The 20,681-nt window shown below is 37.1% G+C and overlaps 1 protein-coding gene across 1 annotated transcript; it reads right to left on the bottom strand.

The window, feature by feature from the left end:
• Positions 1–935: 935 nt before the first annotated feature.
• LOC145764900 (uncharacterized) lies at positions 936–20,073 on the bottom strand. The gene is made up of 11 exons (XM_082576595.1): positions 19,735–20,073; positions 16,366–16,439; positions 16,051–16,115; positions 15,394–15,493; positions 11,313–11,455; positions 9,312–9,454; positions 8,708–8,795; positions 7,984–8,107; positions 7,719–7,870; positions 4,920–5,074; positions 936–4,113 (listed from the first exon to the last, which is right to left on the bottom strand). Exons 1-11 carry the CDS (start codon positions 20,028–20,030, stop codon positions 2,541–2,543), a joined length of 2,913 nt encoding a protein of 970 aa, XP_082432721.1. The 5' UTR covers positions 20,031–20,073; the 3' UTR covers positions 936–2,540.
• Positions 20,074–20,681: the final 608 nt, after the last annotated feature.

Genomic DNA, 20,681 nt, shown 5'->3' on the forward strand with positions numbered 1-20,681 from the left:
TTTGCAACTTTTGCCAAGATATTTCCTTAGTGACTTGTTTTTCAAGTCATCACTTTTTACGAAGTCTGGAGCAAAAATTCAAGAGACATTTTATCCCTTGTCGATTTTGAGTAAAATAACACCCATAATACACTATAGTGCATATTCACTGCTTTCGGATACTTGTTTTAACATTTTTAAAGTACGGTACTTTATGTTAAATAATGAGCAGTATATTAAGCACCAACTAAAACTTATTGCCTATCTGCCAGGGTGACTTTTCGAAGCAGCTTGCTGATCTATAGACAAGGATTTAATCAATTTCCAACAACTTGCCAGGTTTGCTTTTAGCTAACATACCAATTCTTTGAAGCACATTATGTTAAAAAAATTGCAACTTGCACTTCCAAGAGCCACAAACTCTTCATAGCACCGTACATGGTTTTGATGAGTTGGGAAATTCTTAGTGTATCTTGAGGTAAGCTAACTATTTCTAGTTTCCATTTTTATAATGTCGTTTCTATGTTTTTTCAGCTAACACATTTGCTTTTAAATCAATTTCTAAATCAAGCATGGCTTCAATGGAAGAGAGAATCAAGTACTTTCGGACTACCCCGTTCGACCCACGGTTTCCTCAATGCAATCAAGCTCGCCATTGCTTTCAGGATTATCTCGACTTCCATCGTTGTGAGAAGGTGATGACAGAGAAAGGCAAAGACACTTATCCCTGTCAGTGGTTCAAGAAATGTTACGAGTCTCTCTGCCCAGCCGAGTGGAAAGACCGGTTTGACACTTACCGTGAAGAGGGGCTCTTTGCCGCCAAGATATAAACATTCTTTCAATTATTGTTAATTCGTTTTGATAGTATATTTTGAGTTTATGAAATCGACGTGTTTTATAGAATGTCACTGAACTAACAATTAGGTTATCTGCTTTTTTCAATATAATTTAAAAAAGATTGTAACAAGGGAGCAGCTACATATTTCTCCGAAGTATTCTGCCTTGGTCAGCTGCAACTTGAACTTTGCACTGTGTTGTGTGCTACCCGATCAGAAAAACAAAGACACGCAGTTTCTGTATGAAATCAATGATTTATATCCGTAAGAAAAAATAAAGATGCCACTGCATCGTTGATTCTTAAAAATAATGTTTAAAAATTAGATTTTGAAAAATAAACACAGGCATTGAAAATTGAAGTGGTGAATGGCGTCCAATAATAGTGAAATGGTGTGTTGCAAACTTGCAATGTACCTTTTGTCAGTGATAAAGAAAACAAAAACCAACCACATGACACAAAACATGTTTAGAAGCTGTTCAAATATCTTATGATATCGCCGGAGCTGGGAGTGTGATTGTTAGGACTGCCACCACGTACAGTACCGCTGACGGAGAGCGTCAGACGTGGCGTTGCATGAGGGCGTAAAGAAAGCAGCGTCATATGATGTTTGAAAAGCTTCTTGCGCCAAACTACCTATGAAATCAACGGTATTACGCACACTGATTGAAAAGCAGCAATACAGTGAATAACTGCACTACAAAACATAAAGTTAAGTTTGTTCACGGCAAAGTACGGATCGATGACTGGCTTCAATTCAATTGATATTACAAATCATGTGACAAGAAAAGTAAAAATAGAAAAAATAATAACCTAACGGCAAATACAGATTTTGTCTCAAAATGAGTGTAGAAAAGCGGAATGAAGCGACGTTCTCGTAACATTTTGACAGGATAATATTGCTTGTTTCCAAAAATATCGATAAAATGGAATGCTTCTAAGGATGTAAAATGAAAATGAAGAACCGCTTTCCGGCATGTTGATTCAAAAGTTAAACAAACAAACGAGTGTGACAGAAAGGGTTGAACTGTACGGTTGTCGTGAAAACCATCAGCCAAATTTCCAGCAGGGAATGGATCAGGAATCTTTACACCAGGCCCTTTTATATTTTACAAAGTCAAATAGCAACTCTGGCGAGAACAGTAGTTAGGTTTGTTAAAGTTGTAATGTGAGTAAGCAAACTTAATCCTACCTGCACAAATGACTTGAAATAATATAAAGTGTTAACAAATTCAACCTCACTGCAATAACAAACACCTTAAGAGAGACGTAGGCTACTTAAACACAAAGACATTGAAATCTCACACTACTCCAGAGGTGCCAATAACACGGTTGTGCTGCGCGACCAAATTGCTGAGTTGCAATGTTTGGTGCTTTGTGAACAACATATATTGATGGTGAACAAATTTGTGCACCCCCTTCAATTAATAAAATCTCTTTGTTTAGTAATAAACTGGTAAGCGGAAATCTAATTGCACAAGTAATTTTCCACAAACGTTTAGCATCAGTAGGTACGATAATAACAAATTGGCAGACATCGGCATGTAACACTACTGGTAGCAATAATTATGGGAGAAAATAACTAAGAACACAAAGACTAAGAGAAACACTACGAAATATTTCTAAGATTACTGAAGAATTAGAGTTCTTCTCTCATAAAACTCAACCGTTGATGACGTTACGACGATTTAATTATTGATGACGAATTAATGGCGTGATCGCAACGTCACAGTGAGCTTTCCATGCTTTCTACCACTTCATTTTTCGATATTGTGAAGCTCATGGCGCGTGGAACAGTTCTTGACGTGGAAGAGCGATGTTGAGATAAAGCAAGATCCATCAAGGACGCACTATGTTCCCTGGTTGAAGCCGCGTGGGAGAGTAGCTTGTTTTCAGTTATAGGTTTGAGGTTGGCTGGGTTTCGAAGTAGGATTGGCTGTTGGGAGAGGCGATACCCTGACCTTGCACAGCGCGGAAACGTTCCGTTACGGACGACAAGGGTCCGACTTGATTCTTTTTCTTCTTCAGCACTGTAGAGTCTTTTACGTAGTGGGACAGCTGGATGCGTGAAGTTGTGCTCCTGGGGACAAGGTTGATTGCTCGTTAGTGCAGGCGCCGGGGTGTTTGGCGACAGTATTTCCATTAACACTGTAGGTTTTTCCACAACCACATTAGGGATGAGAAGAGACGTGTTCCTCATTGATAAATGATGTTGCGTGGCTGTGTTAGTTGGTTGTGATAATACAAATGTTTGAGCTGAAAATGATCGGCTTTTCGCGTAAAGATGCCTCGCGCGTTGCTTCCGGTCAAAGAAATCGTGTATTTCGAATCCTAGAAGACAATCTTTGTCTTGCTGAGAAGATTTTTTAACTGAAGATGACGCCATCTGTTGTGCTTTTTCTAAATCCAAACGCAGCAGAGCTTGCTGGTGTTCTAACTGTTGCTTTCTTTTCTGCTTTTCTTCAATAAGCCGCGTCACTTGTAGCCTTTTTCTTTCGGCTTCTTTCAGGGCATTCACATTTTCTCTTCGTGGTGATGCATCAACTATAGTGCAACTTGGGCTTGATTTTGCAACAGCGTGTTGTTCCTTGGTAAGAGAGCCATGGCCGCGAGAGGTGCTGGCCATTGTGTTATATCCAGTGATGTTATTTTTAGTAGCTTTGTTGAATTGAATATTGTTATTGGTCTCTGAGTCTACAGGGGATGTGTCTCTATACCTCTGCGGAGATTTTTCGTTCAACATAGAAGGTGATGGCTTAACCACATCAGACACAGGTCGTTTTCGCTTTTGACTTGAGTTGTCATCACCGGGGGCATACTGCAAGCTAGCGCTGTGCCAGGACCGAAATCTGGGAGCTCCGCGATTGATCCGGTAATTGTCTCCACAGTGCAGGACTTCTGCAGACGGCCGACCTGTGTCTTCGGGTAAATGATTGTTCAGGTAAGAACTGTTGGCATTGCTGGTGTCGATGGGGCAGCAAACGGTCCCTGTAGACATCGGGTGCAAAGCTATGTAATAAATCAAAAAGAAAAACATGCCCAAAAGAAAGCAACAGACAACGACCAACACGAGAGCAAGTGCTACTTCAGTGGAAAGAACAGTCTCTTGCGTTAAGCCTGACATGAAGTCCGAATAGCCAAAGAGGGCATTTATTAAGCTTCCCCCACCTCTTCGTAAATAAAACCAGCAGATAGCGATGGCAATATTGGTAAGGAATGTAAGACCGTAATAGAAAGCCATCCTGTATTTGTTGTTCGAATCGAAATGCACGTTGATATAAGCAAAGTTGTAGCAAAACCTGCAATTGACATAATGAAGATTAAACCATTGAACATGGACATTACCAAATTTTTTTATTGTTGTTGTTGTAATATGTACGGTTACACCCAGATAAAACAAAAAGATTAGCAACCTTTCAGGCTGTTGGTACATTTGTACGTACAACCCCCTTTTTCTTACATTTTTATACCCAGTGGTGGAAAATTTAGATTAAGTGGATGGGAAGGCAAGGAAGCCAATTTTGGTGTCCACCTTATTAAGGCATGCCTTTAAAGTGTCTTGCCAAAGACATAGCGGCATGCTCTTAAGCGATGTCGAAACAGCGACCTTTCCAGTGTCGTTCTTGGTCTCTTACCACTCGGCTATGCAACTGAAAAAGTGAAACGTCTTGGGTATGCTGCTGATTAGTTAGATGCCTTCGTGCTACGAATAATGAAGATCGCGACAGCACCCCAGGAACAAGTACCGCGAGGGTTTTTTAGAGGAACCAACTCTAATCTGGCAGCTAGTAAAGTCATCCTGTTTGGAAAGTTTAAAGGATAATGAGGCCTGAATTGAATTGCGGAATCAATTATGCAGACAGATGTCATCGATTAATTATTTGGGAAAGCCGTGTAACGTACGTGGAGAAGACAGAAAATCAATGGCGACTGGGCGACAATGGAATAAAATTGTAACAATTAACAATACAAAATGGCAACAAGCATGTTAGACAAATTTATTTCCCTGCATTGATATTATCACCATTCTGGAAAGTGAAGAAGCAAAACAAAAAAACGGAAATAAGTAAAATATTAACAAACCAACAATATGACAACCACTTACCCAATAACAACGTCGTAGATGTATTCTTTGGGTCTTGAGGGACAAAATTCGGTCTTTTGCACTGCGATAGCAAACGTCATAATGGACCAATGAACAAGAAAGAACCCTATCCAAGCCCACACGTTCGTATTAAGGAGCAAAGCCAGCGCAAGAACCTGAAAAAGATATATCAGTGATAGGAAGGGAGATGGTGATGTTGATGTAAAAACGTATGTACAGTTGTACACGCCTATTGCGTTACATACAAAATTCTTTAGAAGGATGTGATAATACATATGACTGTACTGTATGGCATGCCCGCACAAAGCAAGAGTTGTAAAAACGACAGCTTTCATCACAGGCCTCAAGAGATGTACAAAACAAACAGACAAGCATCCATTTAAACTGTTTGCGTCGTTTCTATGTCAATGAAATAACTTTGGCGGTAAACAAAACGCAAGTCATGGCATGTTGTTAATGTGGAACAAGTCACAATGAATAAGTGAACGACGAATGATCACACAAGAAGTTTGCCAACAATTGCATAAGTAAAATAGTTTTGACAGAATTGCTATAAATAATTCATTAAATTAACCCAACGCCTCAACACCATGCACAACGCTTCAAAAATTACAATAAACTTCGGATGACTGCGGTTGTGCATTGAAATACAATGAAACAAAGCAGTAGCTAACTTGATAAACAGGAAGTTGGTGTTATGCAAAAAGCCTCTGCAACGCTAGAAGGATTCGAGTTTTAAGAAATAGAAATGAAGTAAAAAAATATTAAAATCAATATTCAAGCATTGAAACTCTAGACAAAATAAAATATGATACAAAACCTTGGTGGCAATGCCAGTATTTATTAAAAGGTAATAGTTTTAATGCATACCGTGACACAATGTGGCACATTTTAACGGAAAGTAATTTTTTTTACCAAATCAATGTTGAAATATTTTTTGCTATGACCCACAAAAGTTTGTCTTTATGGATTCAGATGACATCATTAAGCAGGAAAAAATTCAAAAAAAATATGAAGAAATCACCAGCCGTACTTTTTAAGACTACGGTAAGACTTCAACCTAACAGTTGGAATACATGGTATTCCAAGCAAAAAGACAAACTTTAGCCACCTGAAATCATCCAACTTTTTGTAGATTTCGAAGAGAAAACAAGATGAAAACACAAATGTTCAAAATACAGGGTGGTCCACAAAAATGTGACACATTTCGTTTGTTCATAATTTCTACAAATCTGAAGATTTTTCAAAATCCTTTCAGCCGGAGATGGGTCATAGCTATAAGTTTTTGCCCTCAAAAGCACTTTTGAAAAAACGAACCGGTTTCTGAGTTATTTCAATATTTGATAATATGTTCGATCCATGCTCCTCGCTGCTGAATCATCGCTGCCACTCTCACATTGAAATTGTCCATTACTCTCCCTAACATGTCCCTTGGAATTCTTCTAATTTTTCTTCTAATGTTTTCCTTCAGTCTGTCAATGGTACCAGGATTGTCTTGGTAGACTCTATCCTTCAGATATCCCCAGAGGAAGTAGTCAGGAGGGTTAAGATCAGGTGAATATGGCGGCCAGGGGTTGTTGATCCTCCTTGAAATCAATCGATCCCAGGAAAGTACTGATGCAGATACTCAAGGGTACGATTGGAACAATGCGGTGGGGCACCGTCTTGCTGGAATACAGCTGTATTCAAGTCGGTCCTCCTTCTCCTCCTTACTGCAGGAATGAATTGTCGTCTGAGCAATTTGATGTAACGTTCAGTGTTAACAGTCACCTGGCATCCCTCGTAGTCCTCCTCAAAAAAGTAGGGACCAAAAATGCCATTACATCCTATTGCACACCAAACTGTGACTTTTGTTACACTCAAGGGTGCTTGCACATGCGCATGAGGCTGTGCTTCTGCCCAAAATCTCATATTTTGTTTGTTCACATGGCCACTCAAATGGAAGTTGGCCTAGTCGCTAAAGAGAAGCACATCCAAAAGACCGGGATTGTTCTCAATCCGTTCACTGATTTGCTGACCAAATTCAAATCGTTCATCCTTGTTGGCTTGACTTTGAGTCTGAAGAAGCTGAATTTTGTATGGGAAAAGTTGCAAGTCAGCATGAATAATTCTATTGACAGAAGATCTTGAAATCCCCACTTCCTGAGAAAGTCTTCTGGTGGATTTCCGTGGAGACTTCTCCACACGAGTTAGAACATCGTGAACTTTTTCGGGGGTTCTTGCGGTGGAAGGTGGACCACTATGGTTCTTATTGTTGTTAGTCACACTGCCAGTGTCTCTGAACTTCCCCAACAAGCGTTTGATAGTATTCCGAGACGATGTTTTCCTTCCAGGAAAGTCATGACAAAAATGTCTCTGGGTCAAGATTACAGATTTTGTCGAAAAGTAAAGTTCAATGATTTTTGTCCGCTCAGGCACTGAAAATTGATATCCCGGCTCCATACTGCTACACATAAAACTTATAGCTGTACTCTATAACTAACCTGAAAATCAAGAGGTAGAATTAATTTTTATGGAAATGACAGATAAACAAAATATGTCACATTTTTGTGGACCACCCTGTATACTTAGTTATTAAGCCACAAACATCGTTATCGATACAAAAATGCAACGAATTTCTCGTTGCTGGAATGTCTAATCTAATTCTAAACACTTTAAATTCAGTCGTGTTTATGGCAAACAAAACAAAAAAATTAAAGAAAAAACAAATAACATTTTACTCTTTCAGATCAATTGTGGTTGTGGAGTTGTACAGAAACAATATCACAGAAGATCAGGCCAAAAATTGGCAACACTCACCCTAGAAAGATTGGTGAAAGAACGATAGAGGAATAAGACGATGCTCGCTGGGAGGGACAGTTGCTGCTTGTCGTCCAATGTGCTTCTTAATGCCCGCTGATAAGCCACAAATGAGATTGACATTCCAAATAAAGAGACACATACGGATATCGCTGAAAATTGATCCATAAGGTCAATGTGGAATCAGTGGATACAGGATTGTAAAACCATTCACACAAAACCAGTCCTCTTAAAAGTTATCCAGCAGCAGCAAACAGGGGCTTACCTGTAATTGTTGGAACTAAGGCAGTGCGAATCATGATCAAGATTTGCAAAACTAACTGGGGAGCTGATTCCAAAAAGGACTCCATGAGACGAATGAAGTTAACATCGCTTAATTCGCCTTTAGCCTGCAAGCATTGTTGATATGGGTTGCACGGTTTCGAGATGCTAGCTTTGTCAAATGCTTATATAATACTGTCAATGTAACTCTTTAAAGCTTATTCGTAATTTTCCAACATCGTGAAGCGGTGCTGAATTGAAGCATGCTAAAATCAGGCCAAGACTTCGTCAGACTGCATCTCAGTAAAATTTCTTTGATTAAATATTTAACACAGGGTTAATAGTTAAATTAGTTATCTCCCATCTAGAAAAGTTCGTATTTTTACATTTATTTAACGAGTGTGAAAGCAATGCAAAAACAGGTTTTGCTAGCAAAGCTTAGGTTGATTCTAACCACGTTGTATTGTGTGCCTAAGTTAGAAAATTTCGAAGGTTGACTCTTGACCGATGCTACATTATTTCACCGTGCTGCCAACGTTTAATTAACTAGTTAAAGATTTCAATGGCTTCAGCTCGGCAACTGCTGGATAAATAACCACTTCATGAGATCAAGCGGAGCGTTTACAAACGTGAATTTGGCAGCTTTTGTTAGTTGGAACGCTCCAACTATTGGAGTTTGCTTGGGTAAGTGTAAAAATAAAGCTGTTACGAGGAATGGAAAATCATACCTTGCTGTCATAAAATCTCCATTTCACTTTGTCACCAACAACGTCCATCTTCCGAGACTTCAGACCATAATAAATCGTGCGAAGATATCTGCGATAAGCGAATGAGAAAGTATTATACGTCTTGTATTTCAATAAGGTGAAAATGCAGCTACCATGATAAAATCAATTGTTTGATCTTCTTCTTCTTGCTTATGAGGCAGCAATTCAGGCAACATCTCCCAATTGTTGCAACCAGAGTAATGTCTTCATATCAGGGTCTATGAGATCCACATGTTCTGCAGGTCGAAACACTGGACAGTGAAATTGTTTGATAAATAATGATAAGAGATCATATTGCTGTACAAACGCCAATATTCAATGATGGTAAATTAGCAGTACAATAGTCTTTTATAAGAAACGATTGTAAACTAATTCTATCAAAAAATTGTTGGTTTTATTGTTGAAATAAGGACGATGAAATTTTTAACGTATGCGTTTTTGCGGAGTCTTCTTTAGACCTCCTTACCATTAAATACACTCTGTTAATCTCCAGACACAGTCCAGCGACGTTGAAACGATGCAAAAATAAACATGTTTGTGGGTGGGTAGTAACAACTGCGCTTACCTGTAAATGGGAGCAATTTGGAATACATGGAATAGTGTGACGCAAATGTGATAACAAAAGTTAGATTTTAACTTCAAGTTTCTTTTCTTCCTCTCTCGTCTGATGTGTTGGTTGTCTTCCACCTCCCACCAAATAGAGAACGCCTGCGACCATTGCACGATTACATGAGCGAAAACGTAGTCTACAAATTCACAAATGGAATCGCAACACAATTACGAGACAAAATACCATCTCCATTAATCTACTTTATCTTAATGGAATGCTAAATTCCTTTTAGGCGATCTTAACTGGGACTTGATTATATCGAAACGTCCAGTGGCGAGAAAGAATTTATGAAGGCCATCTGCTAACAGTGATTTCTCTGGTTGTTGTTGGCAATGAACAAAACAGCTGCATTAACTGAGAGCAAGTGGAAAGTGGTCACACATAAATTTCACTACAGCATAGCAATAATCTTTTTCTCGTGATGGAATGCAACTGGTTTTAAAAACACTTGACATCTGGATGATCAAATATAAACCAAGCTGATTGAAACTTTAACGTTTATCTTCGTATTTACAGTATTCAAAATCAATTCTTTGATAATCATGCATTCGACAACCGTAACGCTTTTGAAGAAATTAAACAGGTCGGCGTTAAAGTGGTTGCATTGGTTATAAAATGGACTTAAAAAGCCTTGAAATGCGGAGATGAATGTCTTGAATTATTTATGAAGAACCTCCTAGATGAAATGGTAGCACAAGGGTGCCGACACTGACGATGTGATAGCCATTCTGAGCCTATAAACGAGCAAGGGAAAGAAATGACATGATAAGCAACATTGATTAGCTCTGTTAATTGTCGCATTACGTACAACAGTACAATAAAAAACTGTTTTTACGCAAAACTCATAAGGCAAAAGAGATAGCTACAACCACGTTACTTAAAGATTTTTATTTCCTTTTGTTTTTCTTTGCATGAACTTACAAACTGATAAATAATTTCCGGAATGGCCCGATTCGGTGAGTCCGATTCGGTGAGTCCGATCCCTTAACGGGGGATTTTTTCAATTTTTCTTTTTAATTATTGGGTACCGTGGCCTAATTATCATTGCCGTTTTAGGGTTAGGGGTTAGGAGTTAGGGGTTAGAGGTTAGGAACTCACCGAATCAGACTCACCGAATCGGACTCACCGAATCGGACTCACCGAATAGTAGCAGACCCATAATTTCAGAGTCCTGCCTAAGGGCATGCCGTAACATTCATAAAATAATGTACTCGTATGCTACAAAATATGAAGGTCAATGTACATACAACACTATGGCAACCCTCCCTCAAAGCGAAGTACTAACGTTGAATGACGTTTTTTTATCGCATCCAGGCTTATGGCCTGTGGTTGATCATTTGAACTAAGTGGACTGAAAGCAAGCAAGTCATTATGTGACCTGCCAAGACACAGCAACGTGCTCTTGTGCGGTGTCGAACCGGTGACCTTTCGAACACCGTACTAGAGCTCTCATAACTTGGCCGCAAAGATAGCGGTGATACAGTGTGGATACATTTACATCCAGTCAGTGAATTAATTTCTGCATATGTTGAATCAGTGTAAAAAAGCAGATTTACAAGCTAGAAATAAAGATTTACTAAATATTTAACTTTGCCCAATGCAACCAACTCTACAGGACAACGCTGACCTTGTAGTAACCCTGTACTGTAGTCAAAATCAGTTAATGAAGTGGTATTGACAAAATAATGGATTAAGGGTGCGCTTTGTGGAAAGCAAGTTTCTTACACAGAACCGAGTTGAGATGATCACAGAAACTGATACCATGTTGCATGGAAACAGTATTTAAGGTGCATTAATTATTTATGCAGCTTTGGGACTTCACAGAATACTAAAGATGTAGCTCTTGAAAGATCATGTCATCGGTTTCTGATCAACAGCATGTTACGTAATAAACACATAGTTTCGACGTTAAACTAAAGTTATATACTTGATTAGAAAATGGCTTATAAAACTTACGTGCATGACTACAGAGGGAACGGCAATAAAAATCACGGTTAACCAAAAATAAAACAGATTGTCACTTCCTTCTTCGCGGAAGTAATAATAAAATGCGTTTAGCCAATCCGTCACAAAGTCAAAGACGTACAAGCCGATCGAACCTGAAATGACATAGACTTTTAACATTGTGAAGTCATTAAACAGAAAAATAAACGGAAGCAGCTACTGCCAATTAAGCAGCGTATGCACTGAGCCAGCTGAAGCTTATATACGTCTGGAACAAAATAAGGCGAATTGCTTTAATCCAGTGGTTCTAAGCTCTTTTTTATTGGCAGTCACTTTGAAATCACCAAGCAGTTCTGACGCTCTATTCAAAAATGGCTCAAAAATCAACTACAATCCAAAATGTGGGTTGCAACCGCAAGACAGGCAAACTTCGCATTAATACCAATTTTGCATCACAAGTGCAGCGTTGGTTTATGAAATTTCTCGTTTTTAGCAAGAAAAGAATCGATACAGTGTTGATAATACTAAGGTTACGGCAATTGTCTGTTTATGATTCAACATAACGAAATTTGAAGTCAACTTTCTATAACTTACAACATAATTATAGCTATCCATAAATTGGCATGGTTTTCTGCCTGAACGATTTTTCGATTAAAAACAAAACATTTTTCATGAAAACTACCGCATAATTCTTTAACAGAATATCTTGAAAGAGTAGATCAATGCCGCTTTAATCAGAAATACTGAACGAAAATAGTAACTGAGAGTGATATGAACTAATGTAAAGGAATCAAACAACCCCACAATGTACCCAGCCAGAAAATCAGACGTTGAATCAATGCAATAAATGAGTGATTTGCTAGTTGCTTGGCTTGCTATGTTTCATCAATTTCAAAATGATGGACTTTGCTAACTGAGTGAAAATAATTATTATTGCCGCTTGTGTTGATATTTGATAATAATACATTCATCAGGCACGCTTCGGGTTCTTTAAAGTTTTATACAGTACATATAATCAAATTGCCAGTTAGCTCCTGTCCGTTTTTGTCGTTTCAATGTCTGGTTACGTTGAAAAGTCGTGCTGAACCTCATTCAAAAATTGGATTAACCAAAGTTCAATTGAGTGCTACAAAACTATTGAAGCACCGGTACGTTTTGTATCATCGACAATTCTACCAACAAAATAGCGAAATCATCAGGCTGGGTATCACAAGGTATTGAAGGATTAGGAAAGTGACAAGGCTATGTTGAGTATGCAACCTAAGAATGGGATAAACGGACTAAAAAGCCACAGAAGCGTTCATAGTTTGGCCACATAATGAAAAGCAAACCACGAAAGAAGATTTGATATTTAGTTTGGTTAGCGGAGGAAGAAGCAGTCCGAAAACGACGAGATGAGCAAGGACGAGTTGAAGGAGTTTATATCAGACCGAGAGCCACAGTGAGGGATGTTTTATGGAGTAGCCGAGAGTCGAAATCGACCGACAAACGGATGAAAAAGATAACAAAGGTTTGGAAAATACTAAAACTATTTCATTGCACCATAGAGCGACAGTAAGGTAGCACACATTTCACAGGGAAAATGGTATTCAGCCAAAAGAAAATAGAAAACATTTTTTTTTACAAATTTGCAATACTATTTCAGTTACTTAATGACATATGACACAATTCATTAACAGGTTGCGTCAAGATTACAAACATTCCAAGTATTACTTGATGATGCTTTCCAAAGTAATACTAAGTAATAAGTAAGTAATAAGTGCAATAAGTATATACAAATTTGCAATACTATTTCAGTTATTTAATGACATATGACACAATTCATTAACAGGTTGCGTCAAGATTACAAACATTCCAAGTATTACTTGATGATGCTTTCCAAAGTAATACTAAGTAATAAGTAAGTAATAAGTGCAATAAGTATATACAAATTTGTAATACTACGGTATTTCAGTTACTTAATGACATATGACACAATTCATTAACAGGTTGCGTCAAGATTACAAACATTCCAAGTATTACTTGATGATGCTTTCCAAAGTAATATATTTAATGATGCATTATTGATATCATTAAAGTATGTGTACGTATATCATAAGTACCAAGACAAATTTAAACCAAAAATATTAGTTTGTTATTGAACCAGTTGTTACAGATCTTAATAGAAATGAGGCATAATTTCCGGGAGTAAACGGTCGATTATGGGTTTAAGATTGACGTAATCTACCCGTTTCCATCAATGATTGCATGACAAACAAGATGCTATTAGGCGAAATCAATTCAATAAATGGTGTTGATACAATGGATGTACATTGAAACGTGGTTTCCTGTGTACACGTGGTCAACAACTCGGCAAAAATAATGAAAATCATGCGTCAGCCTTCACGCTTTAATCATGTGGTTGCAAAGAGGACAATGTTCGTTTAGTATTTTTTAAGCCATGTCTATATTGTGAACAATAGACGCAGATAATAATAGAAGCCGAATAATGACAAAGCCTTTTTTAACCAGCGCGGTCTTGTGATGGGACACGTTTGAAATATTGTACCACTTTATGATATTTCTAATTTGTCTTACAACACTTTTGTTCTTCTTAGCTAGCCTTGAGTTGCTGGTTCCATTTACTGCATTGCATATCAATGATACAAATATATATGCATTGTTTGTGTTCTATTCACGCATAGAGATATATTCTCGTGATTCACTAATATATGCTAAAATACCAAACGAACATGTTTATTTATTTATGCAGCTGGACCCAGTCAGCACTCAGCAGTCATGTATCTGAACCTTTAAACGCAACTTTTCAAAAAATGTTTTCGATAATTTTTCTTCCACATGATATTGCCGTTTTGGTTTTTGGTGTCTGATAGATCTGTTGTTAAATTTTTAAGTTGATGACCCGAACATTGTCCGGAAACCAACCCGTGCGGTTAGTGATCTTGTTTTTTTTACCTTGATTTAACGTCTGCAGACAAACAAAAAACGACTGATTTGTTGTCAGGGACGGTGTGTAGAATTACGCCTTCTTGAAAGTTCAAGCTGCTGTAAGCGAGCTGCTATCAAGCTGCTATCAGTGTTCTCCCTGATACCCAACTTAATTTTAACTCACTGCAACTAACTTGAAACTTATATTAACTATTATATCTAACTAACTTAATTTACTGCACATGCAATAATATTATGCAAGTATCAATCAGAGCGATACCGCAACCCAGATATACGCAGATAAAAACATGAGCCAAAGTGATTTTTTAATAGATTAGATTTTTTCATTCATCAAAGATGACACGTTTGCTAATATAGCTTGTGAAAATGCTTCCACAAACGATGTTACATAATATGTGATTGAATTTTGATTAAGTTGTATCGTGCTTTCACACGAAGTTTCAACAACAAACGGAAACCACGTGCATTTACTACAACATTACACAACTGCATTTTCAAAGGCATAATCATATCGTGAAACATTAAGAGGCACACAAAAAACATGGCAGACATCATACCAACACCCATTTAACATTTAAGAAGCTTCTTTGTTTGTTTACAACCTTCAGTTAGTCATTGTTGTTATATTGATACATTCTACTAAACAAAACAAAAACAATGTAAAAAAGGATTATGAGAGAAAAGAAAAACTGAGAGTAACATGAAGCAAGTAAAAGGTGTGTAACACAAAAAAGTATTTCAAAAATGTATTTTTTTAATCTAACATAATAAACCTTTTGCTAAAAGTTACAGTAACAACTTGCAGCAAAAAAATTGTGCGAGTTGTCGAATGAAACACAAAACAAGAAAAAACTGATTTGAAAGGAAGCTCTTACAGCAAAATAACCTCTTTCCTTTTGCAACAACGACGTTATGGTAATGCTTATTAAAAGTTATTATCATTTGTCTTCGAAAACAATATCAATTTTAAACATAAAACTAAAACAGTACCGTACCGTACAGTATACTATGTGTACACAACTAGGTGGTGTGATAAAAATTATCATAAACTCAATAAAGGCATTTCAAACAATGTCTTGTCTAACTCAGTGCCATTGAAAGAACACAGTACTGGCCTGCATAGTGTATGAGCTGCATAACTTACCTAGGTTCAAGGAAAGATCCAAGATTGTGTAACGAGAAAAAAAATATTTCGGTTTAAATAACGCACAGAAAATAGCGCAGCATGATACAGGAGGATGTTTCTGAAATAAAATAAATGTTAGAAACTGATTGAAGATACAAATTTACTAACCTTTCAAAATGCATACAAGAACTCACGTATTTTTGTAATATTAGTATCTAAAATGCTATCTATTCAGAAAAAATACAACAAATTTGTTTACTTCATGGAAAGTTTTTTGATAACTAAACAGGTATATACATTTTTCAAATCCAGTTGTCCTTGATTAATGCATATTAATCCAAACTTAAAACCGTTTTAATTTTTTATTTACACAACTTGACAAGTATATATTATATGTAATACCGTAGTACAGTAGTCCCCGCTTATTAAGCCCAAATTGGTCCGATCCGGAATCACTGAATGTACAGGAGTGGCAGAGAATAGTCCCCCACTTAATACGCCAAAAACCGTCTTGTCCTGAAGTGGGCTTAATAAGCACTAAGCAGGGACTACTGTACTCTTGAAAAGTTATAATGTTCCCAGAACCTAGCAAAATTGGCCTTTTGTATTGATTCAACATTTGTGGATATGGAAATTAATGGAAAAAGAGCCAATTTTGATAGTTGCGTTAGTTACCTTTTTATGACCATTTCCAGATGGGCATTCACTTGCAAGTGAAACTGCATCTGGGATGCTTGTAACTAAAAAAACACAATGTTTGTCACCATACTATAGGCTACTGTGAAAAGTGAAAAAATGTTAGCTTATCTCCAGTTCTACAAAAAGTTACTGTATTATACATTGTACAACACATAACAATTTACAGCGTTTTACAAGAATTCACAATACGTAGGTCGTAGGCAATAATTGGAAGTTTAACTCAATTCAACTAAGCCTAACTTGCATAAAACATACAATATTTACAGTTAGTTTTAGTATAATAGTACTTACTACTTGTATCAAACAAAGATTTTGTTTTTCCTATCCTTGTTGGTACAGAATCTGTGACATCAGGAGTCTCTTGACTAAAGATAAACAAAAAATAAAGAAGTTCAAACATTATTGCCTTTAGTTAGGCTACCACAAATACTGTTAGCTCACCATTTTAACAGACGTGTATGTATAAAAGTTTAATAACATTTACACAATTGAATACATCTGTTCATATATCTCTGGGAATGAAAAACTTTGCAGTTTCACAAACAAATAAAATTGGTAACCACCGTCAAAAGAAAATAATTTAAAATTGATGAAAAATTCAGAAACACAGTAATTTGTAATTCAACAAAAGCTACGACAAAAACAAAGTTTAGTTTCACAAAATGCTGTTTAAATCAAAACATCTTACAAAAGGCTCATACTAACTGATTTCATCTGTATTTATAAAAACACAATTATCAACAAACTTATCCATGTAAATTCTACAATCTACATTTGCAATTTAAAACCATTAAACGTTAACACTAAGTTCAAGTTATTTTGTGATCAGTGACACATCTAAGGGTCAAGATGGGCCACTTGTTTCTGTATACAATGTCAGAGATTGTTTTCAGAATTTAAAATAAGCAGTAAAATCTTACACATTGTCATCAAGAGGTATAAATAGCGCCATTGTCCCAGAATGTTAAAAACCAGAGCTAGAAAGCTACTGTAAAGCAGAGCCATCAACTATTTACAGGGTTGTCGGTATTTTACCTAACCCAAAAAAAAACAAGGTGTTTTTTTTTTTACAAACCCCACTTAAAAAAACCAAAAAAAAACCAGAGCATCATATTTGTCCAATTTTTATAAGAAAATTGAAAAAATGAACCAATGTACTACAAGGTAGCCTACTTAAAACAAAGTTCAAATTAGGACTTAAGGATGTGATTGTGAAGTAAATTTCCAAGGATAAATTGAAAACACAGTGGATATTTCTGTACACAAAAATCAAGTACTGCCACTTTGCACTACACTAAAACTCATTTATGCAAGAAGGCCTCATAGTTAAACAGGGGTGCAACCTAGTTCGTACCTTGAACCATTCGTACAGTCAGTTCGTACCCTGAAAAGATCGAGAGAAAAAATTAAAAAAAGCCGAAGTCGCTGACCGCAGTTTAATAGCACAAAGCCGAAGTCGCTGATCGGAGTTTCCCCAAACAATTTGAAACAAACTCGAGGGTTAGCGGAAACTGTGGTTAGCGGAAATTGCAAAACTGCGGGAAAATGTTTGTGGAAACTGCGATCAGCGAGGGTTAGGGTTAGAGCATAGATTACTCTATGATTAGAGTTAGGGTAAGCGGAAACTGCGAAAAAATGTTTGCGGAAACTGCAATCAGCGAGGGTTAGGGTTAGAGCATAGATTACTCTATGGTTAGAGTTAGGGTAAGCGGAAACTGCGGTTAGCGGAAACTGCGGAAAAATGTTTGCGGAAACTGCGATCAGCGAGGGTTAGAGCAAAGATTACTCTATGGTTAGGGTAAAAGCGGAAACTGCGAAAAAATGTTTGTGGAAACTGCGATCAGCGAGGGTTAGGGTTAGAGCATAGATTACTCTATGGTTAGAAATTAGAATTAGGGTAAGGGGTAACGGAAACTGCGGAAAAAAATTTGTGGAAACTGCGATCAGCGAGGGTTAGGGTTAGAGCATAGATTACTCTATGGTTAGGGTTAGCGGAAACTGCGGAAAAATGTTTGCGGAAACTGCGATCAGCGGACTTCGGTTTTGAGCTATTTTTTCTCTCGATCTTTTCAGGGGGAAAATTTTAAAGCGATTGCGAAAACTGCGATCAGCGACTTCGGCTTTTTTTGTTTTTTTCTCGATCTTTTCAAGGTACAAACTGACGGTACGAACTGTTCATGGTACGAACTAGGTTGCATCCGTTAAACAGCCCTAGTGCATTATTTTATGGCAGTGGCTATTTGACCGGCGCCGGTCTTTGAATCTGAAACACTATTTGACCGTCATTACGTCATTGCCCAGTCACTTTTTTTCTTTTTCTCTTTCAAAGCAAAAGATGAGAAGCGCGCATATAAGTTCTGAATCCAACCATTTTATTCAACTCGTTATGTGGCGCATGCGATACGTCGCCGCTTCCTATTCTAGAGGGACTGAGTTCGATACTACCCAGAAGCGTTCTTTTTTTTTAACTAAATTTTAACCCAAAGTGCATTTTGTTGAGAGCAAAAATGTATTGCTTCGTTCGGCAAACACGGTCACATCAATCAATCATTTTATTTTTCGTCATTAACGCGTCCGGGACGAAAAAGATACTAACTACAAAAATCGATACATACAGACCTCCCAGCACGTTAATGAACAGGAAGACGTGGCAAAATCTTGAAAAGTTTAAATCGTGCCTGAATTGAAAAATTATGTAGGCTAAGTATATACCGTATCAGTAGTTAGCACGGCCACAATCGGAAAATTACCCAGAAAAATTCTCAAATTCCAGCAAATTAAAAAAACTCTAACTTTATTACTCACATTTGAAAAGACATAAAAAATAATTAAAAACTGACTAAAAAATGCACTTCGTGTCAAAATTTAGTTAAAAAAAATAAATAAAAAAAAAGAACGCTTCCGGGTAGTATCGAACTCAGTCCCTCTGGAGTCGGAGGCGGCGACGTATCGCATGCGCCACGTTACGAGTTGAGTGAGATGGTTGGATTTAGAAGTTATATGCGCTTCTCGTCTTTTGCTTTGAAAGAGAAAAAGAAAAAAGTGAGTGTATAGTGACGTCATGACCGGTCAAATAGTGTTTCAGATTCAAAGACCGGCGCCGGTCAAATAGCCACTGCCTTATTTTATTGAGTTATGCCAGCATGTACTGGGAGTGAGAAGCACTTCATTGGTAAAAAGTAGTATTTGAGGTGAAATAAGCATGAATCTACCTTTTTTGCATCTTTTTTAAATAAAACCCAGTAAAACCCAAAAAACCTGAGTTTTTTTAAAAAAAAACATGCGGGTTGGGCTTTTTTTTAAAAAAAACGGGTTTTACTCAACCCTGACTATATTCATCTAATCGATTTGACTCCAGAGCTTTAAATTTTGAATACCTAATATAAGTTGCTTCTATCATCGAAAAAGGCTATATTACACAAGTTTTGCAGCATTAGCCACAGTAAGACTCAATAGCTCAGTAGTTTGCATTGTACCAATATAAAAGTTAGCTTGTAAATAGAAGCTTACCAGTTTTATCAGTATTACTCTACTTGATTTCAAGCCAAAGCAAATAGTTGCTAAAATTTGCAAAAGGGTACCCAACACAGGACAGGAACAGATAAAATTTGAAAACCTCAGCTAAAGCACTGGCTTTAATCAGTAGAAATTGATACGTACATCGAAATATTAGATTGGGAGCTTCTACGACGATGATGACGAGGAGTAGGAATACCAAAGGAGTCGATTCCGTTCATTAAAACATCTCCTCCAGACTGAGGTCTTGCAAGCTGGTTGACCATCAAATTATCAGAAACTGGTGATGAATCCGGTACTGGCATCTTCAACACCTCTGAACTAGGTCCAACACTTGAGGTAAATGTGTGAGATTTTTTCTTCAGAAGATTATTTCCATTGACAACTTTTTCATTTTTAGTAAGCTTGCTGCTAGCTGAACAAACCACTTCGTCGTCCATAACAGTACATATAATTTTTTTTTACATTAATTAACCACACAACGTCCTTTAATAAAGATTTTAATTGACTAATGCAGTGCTTCTTAAACTTTTTAATTTATACTAATTGTCATCTTCTGCTACGGTTTATTCACCACAAATGGAAATCACTATTAGCCTAAAATAGCAATATCCCAAATAAGCATATCATTTCTCCACATTTTATTGTTGCACCATACATATTAAAATGTTCTAAAGTGCTGTGACAGTGTGACAGAACAGTTCTAAACTTGAAATTGATGAGGCTGTTTTTGTCTCAAGCCCGTATTGATGTTCGCGTTTTGTCACCTCAACCTTTTATCATTGCTATGATGGCATAATCTGTTTTTTTGCTGTGATGGTCAGAAATAAAAACAAGCTGAAAAGAACAGAAAACTACATCACTGCTATAGGGTTGAACTTGAATCACTCTATTTCTTTAATATAATCTGTATTATAATGTGTCTGTTCAGAGAATCTTCTTTCCAAGAAAAATGTGTTAGTGTTGCCAGATCCCAACAAAATAATTTCCTTACAGTATAGCAAAACTTTCAAAACGCAACATCTTGTCACCAACAATTTTCAACCAATTTTCGGTTCTCCCAAAAGAGAAGAACAGAGCTTCACGATTCT

Source organism: Aplidium turbinatum, chromosome 2 (genome assembly GCF_918807975.1).
Source record: "Aplidium turbinatum chromosome 2, kaAplTurb1.1, whole genome shotgun sequence".
NCBI classification, from domain to species: domain Eukaryota; kingdom Metazoa; phylum Chordata; class Ascidiacea; order Aplousobranchia; family Polyclinidae; genus Aplidium; species Aplidium turbinatum.